Source organism: Haliotis asinina, chromosome 6 (assembly GCF_037392515.1).
Source record: "Haliotis asinina isolate JCU_RB_2024 chromosome 6, JCU_Hal_asi_v2, whole genome shotgun sequence".
NCBI lineage: Eukaryota > Metazoa > Mollusca > Gastropoda > Lepetellida > Haliotidae > Haliotis > Haliotis asinina.
This window is the reverse complement of record NC_090285.1, coordinates 62029560-62049859: the sequence shown is the minus strand read 5'-3', so window position 1 is coordinate 62049859 and position 20300 is coordinate 62029560. Positions and strand designations below refer to the sequence as shown.

Below are 20300 nucleotides of genomic sequence, written 5' to 3'. Positions count from 1 at the left end.
CAACATGTGCACACCCTCATCCCAATCTTTCTCTGTCTCAAAACAATGTCTTGATGATATTCTGCAAAGTTTAATAAGAACTCTACTGGAAGGTTCTTCAAAAGCCAGTATATGTTTCAAGAGAGCGGAAGGAATTTTTTTATTTGGTTTTCCAACAATTTGGCAGGCATGACAGGTCTTACAGAATTGAGCCACATCATGTCTCAAACTGGGCCAAAAGAAATGTGCCGAAATTTTCCCACAGGGTTTGTTTACACCTAGATGACCTGCTATAGGAATTTCATGAGCCAATGAAAGTGCATGCTTTTGAAAGAAATTTGGTACTAGTATTTGACGGAACAATTTCCATTCATCCTTCGCAGGAGCATCCGGCGACCAATATTTCCTCATCAGAACACGGTCCTTGTAGTGATAACAAACTGGAACCTTGCTAACCTTCTCAAAAGAAACAGCCTTACTAGCCAACTTCTGCACTTCAACATCCTCACCTTGTGCACTAAAAAGCTGCTCTCTGGATAGAATGTGATCACCACCTGACAAACAATCAGACTTATCAAGAAAACCTGAAGAGCTATTACTCTTTGAGGACAAGTCATCAGTCTCTACATCACACAAATAATGATCCATGAAAATACCTCACAAATCATAAATGGAATCATTCAGCAAAGAAGTCTTGGAAGAAATGCCTTTTGACATGGAAGGAGTCTCTGCAAAAGAAGGAAAAATACCTGGAAATTCAGTACTATCTGAACTCTCCGGAGAAACAGTGACAACTGGATCAGCACCAACTTTGGCCCCATAAGACCATTACCAATCAACAAATCGACACCTGGAACTGGGTGTGAGTAAGGAACACCAACTTTCACCACACCTGAAACCAGATCTGAAGTCAAATTTACAAAATGGAGAGGAGCAAAAGAATTGCCACCTATACCCTGAAGCGAAACATCTGAGGTAGCTGAGGACACATCAGAATAAGGTAAAATATCCTTCAAAATGAGATATTGTAGAGCTCCAGTATCCCTCAAGATAAAAACAGGCCTTGGGGTAGAATTATCTCCCATAGGTGACACAGAACCCTTAGAAACAAAAGCGCAAAAACTCCTTCTGAACTACAGAATCTAGGGACTTACTCTCCCTAATAGAACTCTCCTCAGAATCACCTAAAAAGAAAGGCTTGTGTGCGATGGATAAAAAAGCATTTTGGCAACCCGTGCCCTGATTTCTAAAATATAGTTTGCAACATGCAGAAATCAAAGGACCTGGCTTCTTGCAACATGTACAAACAGGATCAGAACCACTGGTAGTCTTAGGCTTAGATTGAAAAGTACGTGACTGCTTGCCACTAGAATTTGTATCTGGTCTAACACCACTGTAACCTGCATGTCCTGAAGTTTTACCCGTGGAAAAGCCCTTTTGGCCAGAAAAAAATTGCATTACCCGGAGACCTAAAAGAACTCTTGTGAGTCAAACAATAATCATATGCCACCGTTGCTGCCTTACGTAAGTCTTAAGGTCAGAATGAACACTCTGCTTGAAGTCTTCCATCAAAACTAATTGTCTCAAACCATCAAAATTTGTGAATTCCTTAGACCTACACCACCTATCAAACAATGTTTCCTTTTCTGTAGCAAACTCTACAAAAGTCTCATTGTCCCTTTTGTGAGCATTCCTGAACTTCTGACGCATAACTCATAAGTTTTCAAAACTGAACTCTTGACAAAATGATAGTCTGAGCTTTGTTGTACTGAACAAGGCTGAATAAGCATCCTGAACTTTACCCTTCAAAATAGTTTGTAATAACATAGTCCATGACGCCCTAGGCCACTTAGGGTTTTCAGCAACCTTTGCAAAATGTAGAAAGTATTTGTCTACTTCTTTCTCATTAAAAGGGGGTACAAGTCCAGCATGCTTTGCAATGTCAAACGATCTGATGGCTTAGAAGGGCTTTCAAGCTTTTTCAGTGCAATTTCTCTGTCAGAATTCAATTTCTTCAATTGTATTTCTTTCTCCATCTCAAACTTTCTCCATTTCTTTTTCTTTTTCTATTTCCATCCTTTTCTGTTCCATTTTCTTCATTTCCAAATAGTCTGAACATTCCTCTTGGATCATTTCCAAAACATCATGTTCAAAAGCTCCCTCATCAATATAGTGATACAACATACATTTCAAAATCTGAAATTTCCTAAATGCAGATTTGGCATCAAATTTGAGATGTGAAAAAAATGTGCAAACAAATCTGATTTGCGCAACTGACTGATCGTCTCAGAATCAGGAGACAATACAAACTTCTCAAGTTCAGACACCATTTTGTTGGTTCCACAATCAACTTGTTGCAAAACTGCAACAAATTGAAATACATTTTACAAACTGTCTCAAATGTCAGATGAATTCGATCCCGGACGAGGCCCCAGTTTTGTTTCGGTTACATTTTGACAATACAATGTCAACTCAGCAAAGTCTTGACATGCGAGAGAGAAAGAGCCATGCAGAATATAACACAGAGAGCAGCAGTTATGAAGATCAAGCGTTGATGGAGAGGATTTACTCCAGCAAATGTGTATTTCCGTGTCAACAACACGACAACAGGCCTTATATACGTATGGACGAAATAATTCAGTGTATATTACAGCTGCGTCCCATACGTTTGTGGAAGTCACAATATGAAATGAAAGGTTGCCTTTTATACATTTTTGTAATCATTTTTAGAATCTGTAATCCAAGTAGCTGTTGTTTTGTGATATCAGGTTAGCACTAATATTCAAATTACTAATATCCGGACTAGAAATTATTCAAATATATACTTTATTGCCACAAAATTATCGTTTAACATTCCGTCAATGATTTTCGGGGGACCACAGCTGTCAAGGAGAGGTGAGTTATGTTCAGTACCTATGTTTATAATTAACTGTTGAAATTCAAAGTGTTACAACATACTATTGCACTTACATTTGTGAAAGTAATTCGCCATTTCGGGAGAATATAGGCCTTTTGAGAAGGAAGCATAATATATAGTCAAAAATGTATAGTCTTTATACACATTCTTTGCACGTTCACTGATATTTGTGTAAATTATAGCATCTCTTTCCAATTCCTCTACCTCCTTTTAACTATAAAATCATGTTTCCTGATAGAAAATGGGTGGTAAAAAGCGACGAAGCTGGACCGTTATGAAAGGTGAGACGTTTTGGAGTGCCACAATGGAAGAAGATACTGTTTTCGGATGAATCGATCTTCAGATGTTTCAGCAACCGAAGGAGAATGAAGATCCGACGTTTGAAAAACGAAAGATTCCGTCTATATTGTTTGCAAACGACCGTGAAACATCCGCCTCAAGTTCACGTGTGGGGATTGATATCTGCAAATGGCCCAGGTGTGCTGAAAAAGGTGACTGGAATGTTGAACAGTGTTCGATATCAGCAAACTATATATAATCAATGACGTAGATATTCATGGTCGTTGTCTTGCATTTCCTGAGAAAGAATTCATTTTTCAACAGGACAATGCCCCTGCTCATGCTTCGAAATCAACTACTGATTTCCTACCTGCCAAAGGCATCCAGGTTTTACCATGGCCCGGGAATTCGCCTGATATGAATCCCATTGAGTGGGTCTGGGACATCATCGGTAAAAACGTCACCAGAGACTCCCCAACATCAAGTGATGGGCTGTGGACATCCTCCAAAAACACTGGTATAGTTTACCAAAATCTACCTTTTACAAGCTGTACCGTAATATGCCAAAAAAGAGTAAGGGCTGTAGTCACTGCAAAAGGTGGGGCAACATGTTACTGATTATATTTCATAATTATATCATTATTACCAACCTCTCGTTCATACTTTTCTTTAAAAATATGTTTACTCCGTTATATCTGACGAATCCACAAACTTATGGGACGCAGCTGTACTTCAAATTAAGTATGCAAATACTTCCATTTTACAGACCTCGCAGATAATGATGAACCATTGAACTTCCAAAAATATTAAATATTTCCTCGAGCGGTGGCTGTGAGAAAGTGAAGGCAAACGAACAACGTCTATTCCACAATCTGCCGTACTGCCATTCGGCTTTGGTTGCAGAAAATGTCATGGAAAGAGATTTGTTGAGCAGGAAATATGCCTGGGTTTATGGCGTTAAATGTTCAACAGAAATCATGACGAGCTCTATGAATGGACCAAGCTGTAGCGTGCATTTTTGCTCATTGCTACAAATGACACCAGCAAGTCGACTAAGTGCACATATCTGCATGCCCATTTGATTCAATGTCGGCGTGGCGGGACACCTGCTCCAGGAACGTCATAGGCCCTTATGGAGGAGTACTGATACAAACAACAAGGGAAAGGTCCTTGAAGATTTTCTCTCCAATAATGATTTATGCATCTTCAACGATGGCTCAAACGCTCGTCTCTATTCTGCCACTGGAACTTACTCTGTTCTTGGTCTATCATTTACAGACCCAAATCTTCTAAATGAGTTTGAATGGTCGGTCCATGATGACCTTTGTGGAAGCGACCACTTACCAACAATTCTTACTCCTATCAATCCCGCGGATAAACATTCTTCAACAAGGCAGAATTTTACTAAGGCAAAATGTTCATTCCAAACATTATGTTCGGAAAACCTTAAACCCGACTATTTCAGAAATGTTCCTGATCCCATGGAACTATTTTGAAAAGTCCTAAATGCCATTGGAGACAAAACCATTCCGAGGTCCTCTGCGAACTATGGTTTGATACAAACTGCAAACGAGCTCAAAAAAAAGGAAGAAAATACATATTTCCAACACTATCATACTGTGCTTAACCTAACTGCCGTTAAAATGACATATGCAAGGGTTAGACGCACCTTTAAGCAAATTAGATGCATGTCATGGAGGAAATATGTGTCCAAAATCAACTCCTGCACACATATGTCCAAGGTGTGGAACATGATTCTAAAGATTAAGGGGAAATGATTCAAATACGGTAGTTGCTGCCTCAAAGATGGCGACTCTCTTTTAATAAATAAAACTGAAATTGTAAACAAACTTGGTGAAACATTATAACATTAACAAACCAATCATCCTCATCAAATTATAACCCCTAGTTCCAGAGATAACAAACCCAACAAGAAAAGAAATCAGTCAAATCCACCATCAAAAGTTATACTAGGGACTTTGTGCTTAAAAAAGAGTGGGACACCAAGGTAGGAAGAAATAAACTTAATGAACCGAAGCCAACAATGGGTTATACCTACTTGTGTTGTCAGTCAAGACGGAATGAAGTAGTCTTACGATGATGTCGTATTGGCATCCGTTTTACTCATGACTACCTGTTGAAAATAGATGGACAGGTATAGGCCTCCCATGTGTGTCTCTTGAAATGAAATGTTCACCATCATGCATACTTTTCTTGACTGTGGACTTTTCTAATGCAAGAAACTCCCAAAATCTGAAAGATCTGTTTGCACGTTTGAGCGGGCACCTGATCGTAAATTGTCCGAGTGAAGTTGACCTGTATCATACATTGCAGTATTGTAAAGAGAATAACGAACTGCTTGCTTTTGTATTTGGTGCTATGACATTTTCTGTTTTAAAATGGTTGTAAACTGAAAATATATGATTTTGAAACAAAAAACGGTACTTAAAACGGTAATGACTCCAAACTTGATCTCGTCACTATATGTCCCCGTTATCTATCTATCTATCTATCTATCTATCTATCTATCTATCTATCTATCTATCTATCTATCTATCTATCTATCTATCTATCTATCTGTTCCTAATTAAGTGCTTTTAACATAATCATTCATTGTAAGAACCTTAGGAGAAGAGTTGAAAAGAACCTGTCCCAAATTCTTTTCACTTGTGAATAAAATATGTTTAAACAATAGTTAGTTTTGATGACAGACTGTGGTTGATCCACTATCAAGGTATAATCACGGTTTTGATGACAGGTTGTGGTTGATCCACTATCAAGGTATAATCATGGTTTTAATCACGGTCTCTATTTAACAATTCATTCCACCTTTCTGACAGAATCTATGGAGTCCAATCCATGATTATGAAGAATCTCTACTGAAATCAGAAGTTAGGAGATGGTTTCTATCACTTCATCGATAATAGAACATATGCGCACTTAATCATTAAACTGAAACGACAAAAATGTTTTTTTTACTCAGATGCAATCTCAACTTAAAACGTTCAGGGTAAAGCTATCCTTCAATCGTGTCGACGATGTCAGACTATACACGCACTGTTTGACAGGTAAAGATACAAGACCCTTTCATAATCGAGAAATAATATGATGATGATGATGATGATGATGGTGATGATGATGATGATGATAGGCGTTCATGAGCAAGGAAATTTAAATGTATTATCAATGTTAAAATCCGATTGTATGGGTCAAAATGGGACATCGCTAAGTGTTATGAGACAGCAAAATAGGAACATCATGAATTCAGTAACAAAGGTAGGTTGTAAACAGACCCTGTAAAGTAACCCTGTAATTGCTGTTGTAAGCAGTCGCACTGGATCCATATCTTCTCATTGTGTCTCGTACGTAACCCCGTCTGAAAGGCGTACGCTGCATATCGGTGTCATATGGCTGACGAGGAATGCTATTGACCTAATTCCATTCACTGTGACCACCAACTGTAGCCTATGCGTGCAATGTGGTGACGTCAGTTGCCCGAATAAAAGCTGATCGTTCAGGTTCGTGTCTCTTTCAATCCCCCGGATGCCGAGTTTTGTTTCATGCGCACAGTGTATATCAGTGTATGTTTGTCAAGGGTCTCACCAAGCTGAGCTGCAGTGGACTTCAGCAAGGTTGTGACAATTCTGATTCTTTTACTGATGAGACGTGATTTCAGAATGGATAGATGCATCTGCAGTTAACTTTGACAGCTGAGGCAACTTCAGAAGTCTTACTGTATTCAAAAGGTCAGTGTAACCGTTCTGTGTAGGTTGTGATATTATTCTGGGAAGGTCATTGAAATTTACATCTTTGTACCGAATATGATCATCAGTGATGTTCACTCTGTGAAATTCTCATGACCCATTAGCTCACATGATTGTATTGGTAACTAGTATTGTTACATTCACATGTTGGTAACTCGTATTGTTATATCCAGTCTGGGTAACTTGTATTGTTACATCTCCGTGTTTGGTAAACTGGTATTGTTATGGTCCCCAGGGAGTTGAGATTGAAAATACTATGTGCCCTTGTGATGGACATCCAATGATCGAGGGAAAAAACAAAGTGCCCTGGAGCAGTTGAACTAACTGGATATCGGCGCTATACAAATATCTGGTTGTATTGTATTGTTGTATTATTATATCCACGTGTCGGTAAGCCGTATTGTTACATCTCCATGTTAGTAACTGCGCGCTCTTCTATTATTTTCGATGTACCCCGTGTACAAGAGAGGTGCTTTGCAATACATCCCCCTACCAACAGCAGTTCATTCGGTATTTCGTGGTGGGTTTTTTTATATCTCGAATAACATTAAATGACGCATGATGCACCGATGTTTTGCGAATCAAAATCGATGAAAGGGAGATAACTCTAAATCTGCTTTTCTGGTGTCGCCCGCATTATCTAGCGATGGCTACTCTTTCCAATAAATAGATATCGACAAAACGTTCAAATGTAGTCCTGTGAATATTAAGAAGGGGAATTACACCGTGGCGACTTTACTAAGACAACACCTATGGGAGAAAGACAGCAATATGCAAGAATCGAATCGTTTGATTCACACAGTTTGAAGTGTACGATCCGATATCCATGCTTCAAACAATTCAAAATTAACATTGATATGTTGGGTAACATAAATACGTTGTTCACTGGTCGCTTCATTCCATGGGTTGAGGTACATTGTCACATCTACGTGCTGGTAACTTGTTCTGTTACAGCAATTTTCCAGCTGTATGGCGACTGTCTGTAAATAATCAAGCCTGGACTCACTCACTTACATCTCGCTCAAGGCCGGTAATATGAAGCGGGCAAGCACAGGCGTTGGGAAGCTGTGGAGGAATCTACACAAGTATTCCAGTACCGACACTGTAAGGGATATGGATAAAAATGCAAGACCATTTCAAGACATTCCTGGACCTAGAGGATTGTACAACATACCTTTTATTGGTGCCATGTTTTTGTTCAAACCTTTCAGTAAGTATGCTCTGCCGGGCAATGAGTGTAGGTCTATTATAATCAGCGTGGTCGCTCATGGTATCAGTCACAAGAGTGTCTGATCATCTGTGTAATCAAGCCTGTTGTCACTTAGCTCGAACGTAACAGAGAGAAAGACGGTAAAAGACAAAAACTCAAACACTACAGACATCCTCAATAGAAATCATCCGCATTGGGGAGTTTGTTGGATAAACGAGGTTCAGCTTGAAGAGATTGTACTGAATGCCAAGTAAACTGTTTTTGGTATTTAGTTTGTCGCCTCCTTCTGGACAATTTCAAATATACAAGGGCGACCAGTAATTATCTAGAATTAAGCACATAATCAACTGATTCATATCACCAGCACCAGCATACAAATTTTGGATACGACGACAAGCATACCTAAACTTGAACGATATTGACGCTCACGAACTAGTGAGTGTGGTTAGTTTTACAACGCTTTTACTGATACAACGGGGTGCCCAGGTGGGATACGAACTCACTTTGGTGTGACGAACGAATGCTTCAAGCAGTAAGTTACACCACTTCATGATTTAGGAAGTAATACATATTAGACCTGTGTACAATTATTTATTCATGTTCTAGTTACATAGCGCCGAGTTCCATATAGGCTGCTCACAGATCCTTTTTTTTTCCCTCGATCATTGGATGTCAGTCTCACCGTATTTACAATCTCAACTCCCTGGGGTTCATGTAACTCTCGCACTCTCTAGGCGTACCAAGTTAATCTGCCTTTCCCATCACTACGAGGTACCCTTTTACAGCTGAGTGAACTGGGACGCATAGTCACAGTACTTTGTCCAAGAATGTTCCATATACACATACTACTGTATTACAAAATATACACGCGGGATTCATTACCCATCATCACCTTGTTTCGGAAGGACGTCATTAATTTCTCTCCTCACTTCAGGTCAGGACAGCATATTTCTCGCACGAATAGCATTCCATAGCATTAATGTGTAGGGTTTGTAAATGGCTCCGAATGGAATAACTGTGGGTGGCGACCGTAAAGATAACTCACTCAATTAGTCTTCTACTTCCATCACTCACTCACTCACTTACTCTACAACTTCCAGCCAAATACACAGTGGAGACGGCCCACTTGTTGTACAACGCCCTCGTCAATCAGTACGGTCCTCTGGTCCGTGTACGCCTGGGTGAATGGGTGGTGCTAGTGTCGGATGTGGGGGATATGGAGACGGTGATGCGGAGTGAGGGGAGGTACCCCCGGAGGATGGAGCCCTACATTAACGTACTGCACTGTGAAAAATACGACATACCGAAAGGAGTTGGTAGTCTGTAAGTGTTGCACACTAACATATTTTAGCGATAGATCCTGGCAAGGATGAGGTACACACACGTAATTTCAACACCTACAAACACCGTTCATCAGTGTCACTTTGAATGGCGGATCGATCTACCCCTCATTAGACAAAGAACTGAAAATAGTGGGCAGAGACAAAAATGGTCGCTTAATATTCTTTTAATGATTTCGTCACTGATCAGACCCAGGTTCGATTTCTGGGACTAGTACGATGCTTGAAGCCCATTATGGTGTCATAAAAGTGCTGAAATATTGTTAAATTGGTATAAACACTGTCCGTTCTCTCACAATATTAAGGACCCGTGAAGGTCCCGGGGTAGAATAGGCCTTCAGCAACCCATGCTTGCCATAAAAGGTGACTATGCTTGTCGTAAGAGGCGACTAACGGGATCGGGTGGTCAGACTCGCTGACTTGGTTGACACATGTCATCGGTTCCCAATCGTGCAGATCGATGCTCATGTTGTTGATCACTGGATTGTCTGGTCCAGACTCGATTATTTACAGACCGTCGCCATATAGCTGGAATATTGCTAAGTGCGACGTAAAACTCAACTCACTCACTCACTCACAATATTAAGACTTGATCCTGTTCATAGCACAGATACTACTGAAGACAAATTTGTCTGATTTTGTAAGAAAAGGTTTATTTTTCAAATTACAGACTATGGAACTATGAATTAATACAATGTTTTGATTTTGTTAGAAACGTTATTGGCTTTAAATATGCGTATGTATAGCTGTAAGGGGTATATACAGTGAGTAATGTTGAATTTGCCCTGAAATAACTTGGTGTTTTAACCTCGTGACGCCCATTTCTTTTGTATTGTGCTAATCCTCGTTGTTGACTAAACCTTGGTACTGTTTGCTCATCATTACGACCGCTTCATATTAATCATGTATTTGTAAGGTGTTCACAGAAACGCAGGATGAGGTATACGGCCCACGGAAACTGCATTATATATACTCGGAAAAAAGTTAAGCTGCCAGACACTTTTAACAGACAGCAATGGTGCGCACACATAGTATGTTTGAAAACCTGACAGTTTCCTTCAACGTTTTAGTTTGATATGGAGCACAACAAAATCACATGTTTTGCCTAAAACATACCTCTCCCAAGTATGTAGCTCGAGAAAGGATCAGACAACATGGAGCGTGTGTGATGAGATAAAAGCGTTCATTTGTACCCTGGGAACAATGTGCGGTACATCATCTGACGTCAGCATGAGTCGTCCTTCAAGTCTCCTTGGTTTCCCAGTGTTTTCTGACCAAACCTCTGACAACAACTACTGCGCGGTGTACATTTATTTCCTTGCCATTTGCTAAGGACACACCGGTGTTATGCAAACTAATAATTTACCGTCTTTTGCCATCGGAATACCTTGTTCGTAAGGCAGCGGCACGAAACCCCACGCAGATGAAAAGGAAACACGTGCAACGTGCACAGACTGCACGTTGCCTGTGCACATGTGCCAGTAGGTGTGTTTGGGAGACACTTTCTACCAGGTAAACTTGCAAAAATTCTTAAATGAACATTGTTATCATAGTGTCCTCATACACATGCTGTACTGGAACATATATCCGTAAGTGGTCAAAATATATTTAGTAGACGGTGCTCAACCTTTTTCCTTATATATATAAGGAATTATGAAACCTTTTACCGGATATGAACACGTGAACTGGAACTACCCTTTATTCATTTCACTACTTGCATAAATTGGAACAGTTGTAACATAAAATGTGAGCATAAAGTGAGAAGGTGTGGAAAGGTTTGGGTTTTACGTTTTGGAAAACATTCTGAAAAAACTGGCAGAAGTTTAACGTCGCACTCAGCAATATTCCAGCTACATTGGGCGGTCTGTACATAGCTGAATCTGGAACAGACAATCCAGTGATCAACAACATCAGCATCGGTCTTCGCATTTGGGATACGGTAACCCGTATCAACCAAGGCAGTGAGTCTGACCACCTGATCCCGATTGCTGAAGACCACTTTTGACCAGGGTATTCAGGCGCCTATTCCAAAAGAACCTGAGCAAGTCTTAGACCATCTGAAAGATCTTTTTTCTGGAAAATTGTCTTGTATTCATTGAATGGACGAAGGAAGAAAACATGTCTGATTTTCATGAATTTTCAGAAATTCAGTCGATTTTCAATGTTGTCTAGTGAGTCAAAATGGGTTTGTATACCTCGTCAAATCATTCTGAGGACGTAATTACGATATAAATTACATCTGGAGATGTACGTTTAAAGCCATTTTACATTCTTCAACATTTGCCTCTTATTCCCCAGAGAAGGAGAAGAATGGCACAAATATCGAAGTCCTTTAAATGCCCGGATGATGAAGATACATTCAGCGCATCAGTACCTTCCGGTACAGAATGAAGTCGCAGATGATCTCGTAGCTCAGATCAAACTGGGTAAAATCCAAAAAGATGGCGCACTGGAACTGTTTTTCAGATATGCATGTGAAAGTAAGAACCCTGCAACAGGTACCATATAAATATTTAATATAGAGTAAGTTATCATACAAGACACGTAATCAGTGTTCAGGCTGTCCTCATTTGAGCCATCTCATGTGAAACACGTCACACCTCTCCTGAGGTAGGGGACATTAATAGGCACATACCGAGTGAGTAATTGTATACATGTATATACTTATCTCAACATTACGCAATAACCAAGTTAAATCTTATGTTTGCACAATATAATACGAGGCCAGACAATCCAACTGTTGACTGGATGAGCAGTATCAAAGACATCGCGTTAGCACGGTGACCAGATCGTTTGTAAAGGGTTCTGGGTACACTCAAAAAATGTGAAAGGAGATCTTTTTCTGAGAGATGAAGCTTCCACGCTTCTGAAATATATACAAAATATTAGTCTCATTGCCAGTTTGCCGGTCGTAAGAGGCGGCTTTAATAGACAGGGAATTCCAGCTAGGTCACTTACTTGTGTTTCAATATACCCCGAAGACGCGAATTGTTGCTCATGATATCAATCACTGGATTTATTGGTTTTGTTGAGCAAGACACAGTATAATGCATTGTTTGTTGTGACAACAGGCATCAGCGTCATCGCCTATAACAAACGTCTGGGTTACCTGAGTCCCAACATAGAGAATGATCCAAGCAAACTGCAAGATCTAAAGGACATCCAAACCATGTTTAAGCTGATGAATGAAACTCTAACCATTCCCCACATTTTACTGAAAGCTCTGCCATGGAAGGCTAAGAGGGAATACAACTCTGCCGCGAACCGTATCATCAGGTAAATACAAGCCAAATGCTCCATGCTTGTTGTCAAATACAATGTACATGGACATCTCTTTGAAAACTTTGAGACTTTCAAACTTCACACGATGAGATATATATCTTTCTTGGCATAACGTTTGGAACTGTCCTTCCAGTAAAACTGTTTTATATCAAAATACTCTCTTGACAAAGCTGACCAAGTCTTATTCTCATTTACCGCTATGAACAGCGTGTGCACAAAATAGATCCCCTTTAACGCTTTATTATATAAATATGACACTCAAAACATGCAGAATGTATTTTGTTTATAACCTTCCAATATTTGTCATTGACAGTTCGCTTTTGGTAGAGCAAAGAAGCTTAAACACAATATTTCAAGCTATTTTAAAGCCGTTTTCTACCTTCGGAGGTTGTACAAAATGCATTTAAACATCCAAGGAACATGTACATACTCTTAGTGTCGTTCCTTGATTAAAAGTAGAAACACCGCCATATAGATGCAATAGCTGGAAGTGCGGCGTAAAATTAAACTCACTACAACTGAAAACCGCCCCGTCTTTGTCTTTCGTTGATAATGTCAGCCACGTGTGTGAGGAAAGCTCAAATATTACTACTTGTTCGTAATTAAATTTTTCACCGTTACATTTCCAAAACAATGTCGTCATGCCTACCTGGAATTGTTTATTGTAGGTGTATTCACCCGGATACCCTCTTTTCACTCATACCAACTATACTATTCTCATTATATTCTGCATGGATTGTGAAATATATTATTGCAGTCATGCTACAGACTATTACTCCAATACTCTGGCGAACATCAAGCAGAGACAAAACGACGGCGTCGTGGACGAGAACAACTTCATGATGTCTCTGTTGATGCTGGACAAACTCTCGATTGAAGAGATGGGATCGGTCGCATTCGAACTGTTTAGTTCTGGGACAGAATCGGTAATATGGATAAATCATTCAGTACACAAATATGATTGTACATTTGCATGCGATCCGAAATTCACTCTTTGCTGATAACCGGATAGAAAATTCGAGTTAGATTCGAGTTAGATTTAGTCTTCGCCAACCCGTGGTAGTCCTGAGAAACGGATAACGGTATAAGTATTCATGATGTCAATCACTAGATAGTGTCCAGAGCAGTGATTTGCATACCGCTATCATAAAGATGAAATGCTGTCAATAAATGGTATGTAGACGTTCAAAAACTGGCATCAGAGCATCAGGAATAAATGTCCAAATAATCATATAATCCTTGTGTAATATCGCTCTCCCTACAACATGATGTATACGTTTTTTCATAACTTTATTTTTTATGTTTAACAATAAGCTGATAATTCATAGTTTAATACACATATTTACACGTGAAGGTCCGGGTTATAATTCTGACCTTCACTCACCCTGCCTGTCGTAAAAGGATGTCAGGCTCGCTGAAGTGGTTGACACATGTGATCAGTTCCCAGTTGCGCAGATAGATGCTCATGCTGTTGATAACTGGATTGTCTGGTCCAGACTCGATTATTTCCAGACCGCCGCTATATAGCTGGAATATTCCTGAGTGCGCGCAAACCCAAACTCTTTCACTCAATGCACATATTATCTAATCCAAATTGGTATTACACTTCAGTAGCTGATAGTTATGGTTTTTAAAGATGTATTGTTCAGGTAAATATTAACCAGTCTGAACATATTAACAACATTGACATATTAACCAGTATTTCATGAATTTGGTGAATTTTGTTAAGCATGCGATATATCTAAAAAAATATCTGTCTATAATATATGTATTGGAAATATCTCTTTTGATATTTTGGAAATGTGATGGTCGTTTCGATAATTTACATTTAGAAATGTTGAATTTAGTTCTATTTGTGATTAGACTTTCATCATTTTGCTTTTCATAATAGTCAAAATAGGATATGTTAGTGAAATGTAGTTTTATTCCTGTTCTCTCTTCTATCCAGTCTTCAAATTTAAGTTGTAGTCGTGGTCAGCAAAGAAATATTGTAAGGTGTACACAGTTACACCACCCAACACATAACACGTACCTGTCCGTTGTGTTCCCAGACAGCGCGGAACCTGCAAATGGTGCTGTATTATCTTGCACGTAATCCGGACAAGCAGAACAAGCTCTTTCAAGAAGTTATTGAGACAATTGGACCACGAGCTCCACTCACGACAGAGGCATTGGGGAAGATGAAGTACATATTTGCTTGTATGAAAGAGTCGTTCAGGTACATTGCCATGTGTCCTCTGAGTCCTATCACAAATGTGTTCTGATTAATATAGTCTTGTTTTGTTAATATCTTTGGCGGCAGTCACTCTGTTCCTATACTTCCTTTACTCTATAACAGCCTGGGACAGTTCTGTTTTTCATAACGCCGCTCAGATGAATATATAGTCTTAGTTGGTTAATATCGTATGTGACAGTGTCAACACTCTGATGATGTACCTACTTTATCACAACTTGGGTCAGTTCGTACCCGCCCTGAAAAGTGTACCTGCTTTATGAGTACTGCCTGGAAATTAATTAACTGGATCAGAATATTTGTATTACGTGTACCACTGCTCCTCATTACGAACTATTATTTGTTTCAGACTAGCTTATCCTATACTGTCTGGTCCACAGCGATATATAGCTACGGACATTGTGCTTCAAGGCTACAGAATACCTGCAGGAGTAAGTTAACCATGGACTCCGATCACCGCCTTCAATACACTTGCTTTTTCTCTTGACCACACGCCAAATTCTAATTCTTTACCTTTTCATTAACTGTATATATCCACTTCATGTATGCAGTATAATTACATTCCGTAGTACAACAGTTTCATTTTTGTAGCCACCATATAGCTGTAACAACTAAAGTCAATCACTCACACATCTTTAAAAATACTTTCCTTAAAAAGTGCAGTTTTATGTATATTTCGTATTAAATAGATCTAAATTCACAGACGAATTCTGTTTGATGGAAACACTACATCGAGGCTGGTTCGATCATATGTGTGCAAAAGCAACCTGGCACTATATTCGACGCTTATATATAAGACGCTTCACGCGGAAAGTTACTTCCTTTCATGAACCTGCGTCTTAAGAATCCAGCTGCTTAGAATGCCACAGTGTGATAAAGATGATTCACCTTTGTGCGTCTTACCTGCGAAAATGCATTCAGAAACCCATGCTTGCCTTTAAAGACGACTATGCTTGTCGTAAAAAGCGACTAACGAGATCGGGCGGTCAGGCTCGCTGACTTGGTTGACACATGTCATTGGTTCCCAATTGTGCAGATCGATGCTTATTTGTTGATCACTGGATTATCTGGTCCAGACTCGATTATCTACAGACCGCAGTCATATTTGCTGAGGGCGGCGTGAAACTAAACTCACTCACCCTTGCGAAAATATCGTACACGTCTGTTTGGAACACAAAATAGCTATTGTCAGGCCGCTTGGAACAGTATTTGCGTTCTCCCACGACGTGATACCTGGAGAATGACAGTTACTTCTTAATCAGTTCATGTTCACACAGTCCTAGAAACTCTCTCAGGTTTACCAATTCATTCTTATCATTCTCACATCGAATTTGCTACTGACGCTGAGTGGATCTTTCACGACAGTTCATGAAGATTGACCGTTTTCCGGCGTTTCCCTTCCAAATTAGAAATAAAACACTTTGTTTAAACCCACAAGTTAATGCCAACTGAAATAACAATCTTGGATTCATACTGACAATCTAACGCCTCATCGACTCACTCATACATGTCCAGACATCTGTAGCCATGATGAACCAGAAAGTGGCGAAGGACGAGAAGTACTTTCCTAACCCGGAAGCATTCCTTCCCGAGAGGTGGCTCCGAGACGAGACAGGAAGAAGAATGGTTCCCATCCCGTCATCCGCTGTACTTCCGTTCGGGTTTGGTCCCCGTCAGTGTCTAGGGAGAAGGTTCGCCGAGCAAGAAATAGATCTCGCACTCACAAAGGTATTTCACACAATTACATTTCGGCCATGGGTATGGCTTCTTATCAATATACGCTAAAGTTTACCCCATTTCAAAAGGCTGCCATAAGGTTACCGCGTTGCATAGTTGCAAGAACGGGAAGTATTTAGTTGCTCCCTAAATCTATTTTAGATCCTAACATCGTTCCGATTATGATCCTTGGTCACTAGTATCATATCCGTGCTCAAATAAATGTAGGCCTCCTAAGACTTTGGCCGGGTTCCTCAACGAACCGATGGCCATATCGCATGTGATCGTTTTGTGAACCGGGGACATGGAATTTAACGGATGTAAAAGAAAAAGTATTGTGCAAACACATATAGGTTATGAGTGTGTTTTGGGGTAGTTAATATCCGTCATTAGGATTACACATTGTACTTAGTGAGCCTTGGCGCGCTAAATACATAGTGTTTGTTCCTAATGCAGGATATTAACCATCTCCAAACACACGAGTGTGATAACCTGTTTATCATACAATGTTTTTCGTACTTTATGATTTACGAAATGCGTTTTCATTTGCCACAAATCAAGAAACTAAACTTCTTGGGATGTGCCCGCATATCTATGACGTCACAAACATGTGCTTAGTACTAATACGTTAAGCCACAAGTCCAGTCACATAATTTTCTCCTGATCACTCAGCTGACTGCGTTAGGTCATATAGTTCCATGTAAGTTATGTTAGAACACATGTTGTTCTCAAGATATCTTAGTTTTCGTTTGAAAAAACAAACCAAAAGGTAAGCTTTTGAACAACAAAAACACTTTAATGTTCGCGTGACATTCTGCACCTGGATTTCTGTGCCGTTCCCTCTCAAACACTGACACTAAGGGAACTGATGCTGGTATCCTCGTAAGCCTGTAAAGTTTAATATGCCCCATCTGTCAAAACCAGGCATAATTTTCTGTGCTCAAAGCACTGACAGTGCCGTAACCACGACCGTCATACCGGACATGTTCGCCTACCCATGGCGCCATATTTGTTTCCACTGTTAAAGTAGTCCCTAATATTTGTATATGACCTCTCTGATTTGCATCGATGTCCGTATATGTCCCTAACGAATATCGAAAATATCCGTTGGCTTTATCCTGAACATTGTATGATAAAAATATTTATAGGTCTTCACATTAAACCCAAGGAAAATGTCGTTTCTTGCTCTTTGCACTCTTTAAGTAAGGCTCTGTGAGGAAGGCAGACAGAATATACTGACGATGCAATGGACCCGTGAAGATATGGCCTGCCGTAACCCCTGATTGTCCTAAGAGGCGACTATCGGGATCGGGTACTAGTATTTAGTCTTGGTTGATACAAGTCATCGTGCATATGTAACTGCGTGGATTGATACTGATTCTTTTCATCACTGGATTTTCTGGTCATTTACAGACATAAAGCTGGTATACTGCTGAGTTCGGCGTAAAACTAAACTCACTCAAACAAGAATCAAAGCTCGTAAGGCCCAGAACAATCGGGTGGCGATTGCGTTTTAGTGAATTAGTGCAATATATATAATAAGGTTTATGCCAGTTGCAGCAATATTCCAGCAATATCACAGCGGTGACAACAGAAATAGGTGCTATATATTGTAACCATGTGAGGGATTCTACCCATACCCGAGCATTTAGAACGCTGGTTATGCATGTTTGTTGTTTAAACCCCTATCAACTGGTATTTTAACTACCAAACGGAACGGCGTGAGTCGAAGCTGATCCATCCACTGGTTTATTATACCACTCTGGAATGTATGCACGCTGCTGTGTTAAACCCGTTCTCTTCCCAGAGGTTACTGATATCTTCCTATGTATTTGTTTGTTTCAGATAGTGCAGCATTTCCAGGTGGACCTCGAGCATGGCCATGAAGATGTAGAATTAAGATACAGGATATTTGTAGGGACCAAACATCCCATCCGCTTTATCTTCAGGACGAGGTCATGACATCCTACTGGTAAAGAATCGGGTTCCTGAAAGAATTTGGCAGTGTACAGTCTGGTCTTGATGATTGTGGCAATGTACAGCGTGTCTTTGTACAGACCGGCATTGAAGAATGTGGCAGTGTACAGTCTGGCATTTAAGAATGTTACGATGTACAGCTGGGTCTTAAGGTCATAAGGAATGTTGCTGTTTTCAGTCAAGTGAGGTAGTCCGGCATAAAAGACAGTTTCTTAAACAAAGATTGTTCTTTTTATTTTTGCGAGACAAAGTATGCATTTTTATCTAGAGTTGGTCTGTTGTTTTTAATTTGATTGTAAAAACACAAATATACAAACGCGTACAATCGCGAATCGAAAGCGCAGCATTTTGTACTTGGGCTTTCTTCCTCCGAACCTGGCAGACCGAACCTTATCAGCGCTGGTGTGTGTTCACTCAAGTGTAGCAAAGAGTTTTCACTGGCTGGCTTGTTTGCCGATACGCAGAAGGCCCATTGTGTGGATACAGAGATGATTTGTTTAATTGACATTTCAGACGTACATGTATGGTGAGTAATGAGAAAGATATTTGTATGGATAACAACTTCCTTTATTACATACAATGCGACGTTTCGATATCGATTCACATACCGTTGTCAAGCAAGACTGATAATGGTACATGAATCCATACCGAAACGTGGTAACGGTTTTTTATCCATAAATAATGTATATAATAAATGATCTCTGCATATCCGTTTGATCCAATCAACAAATACTTGCATGGTGAACTACTGCGTTCGAACACACACGCCCACTGGTGCTACCATTGTGACGAGTGGTAGCAGGTGTCCTCGACAACCAGTACCATGCATATATTCATAACATGCGTACATCCTCTCTACCAATAACAAACAAAACAGATATGTCATGATTCAAACGACTTTTGTGACCTGGCTTAGATTATCCTATAATGCCGATTCCTTCCCACGATAGAAAATAAAGTGCAACCGTTTGATGGTACTTTATTTGTAGACAGATATTCAATCAGTCTTTTCTGAGCAGGAATCCGCTAAACTGCGACCATTGCCCTTGTCGCAATGGACAGTTACCACCCTGGTAGATCTTCTTGATGAACACGTGGTTACCTTTGTTGACATGGACGATGGCGCTCAGAGTGGTACTGGTCCAGCTGGTGGGAACAGTCACCAGCGCTTTCACAGAACCCTTTGCAAACAGCGAGTAATCGCAATTACCTTTTTCAGTCGATTGTAGAAGTGCCCTGAACTGATAATAACCTGTAATACAAGGACCAGAGTAGTATACCCCGCATCTAAAAGTCAGTAAACACTGAAGCTGAACTGAGTTGTTTCTTTTGCTGTACGTGTATGAGATGTGAAAAAAGACGGATGTTCCGATACCATTGTAACCTGCAAAGGTGATGTTGTTAGGTCCAAGTCTGTTAGAGCTGGACCGACCGACTTTTGACCAAAAAAGACGTTTTATACATGTAACTATTGTGGATTTGTTTAATTCCTTAATATACCGATGAAGAAGTGAGTCCACTTAATAAAGGAAACTGTCTCATATAAAAAAAACTGAAGTTAGATACACGGTATACAAACATGAATTTAGGATAAGACAAAATA

General features: G+C 39.9%; 1 protein-coding gene across 2 annotated transcripts; it reads left to right on the top strand.

The window, feature by feature from the left end:
- Positions 1–6666: 6666 nt before the first annotated feature.
- On the top strand, positions 6667–20009 carry LOC137286657 (cholesterol side-chain cleavage enzyme, mitochondrial-like). Of its 2 annotated transcripts, XM_067818629.1 has the most exons (10): positions 6667–6921; positions 7894–8149; positions 9250–9472; positions 11788–11969; positions 12561–12765; positions 13529–13697; positions 14823–14989; positions 15354–15435; positions 16520–16732; positions 18566–20009. In XM_067818629.1, the coding sequence occupies exons 2-10, from the start codon at positions 7975–7977 to the stop codon at positions 18680–18682; spliced, it is 1533 nt and encodes a 510-aa protein (XP_067674730.1). In that variant the 5' UTR covers positions 6667–6921; positions 7894–7974; the 3' UTR covers positions 18683–20009. The 2 variants fall into 2 exon arrangements, with proteins under 2 accessions (XP_067674730.1, XP_067674732.1); XM_067818631.1 differs by lacking the exon at positions 7894–8149 and having other exon boundaries at positions 6769–6921; positions 18566–18918.
- Positions 20010–20300: the final 291 nt, after the last annotated feature.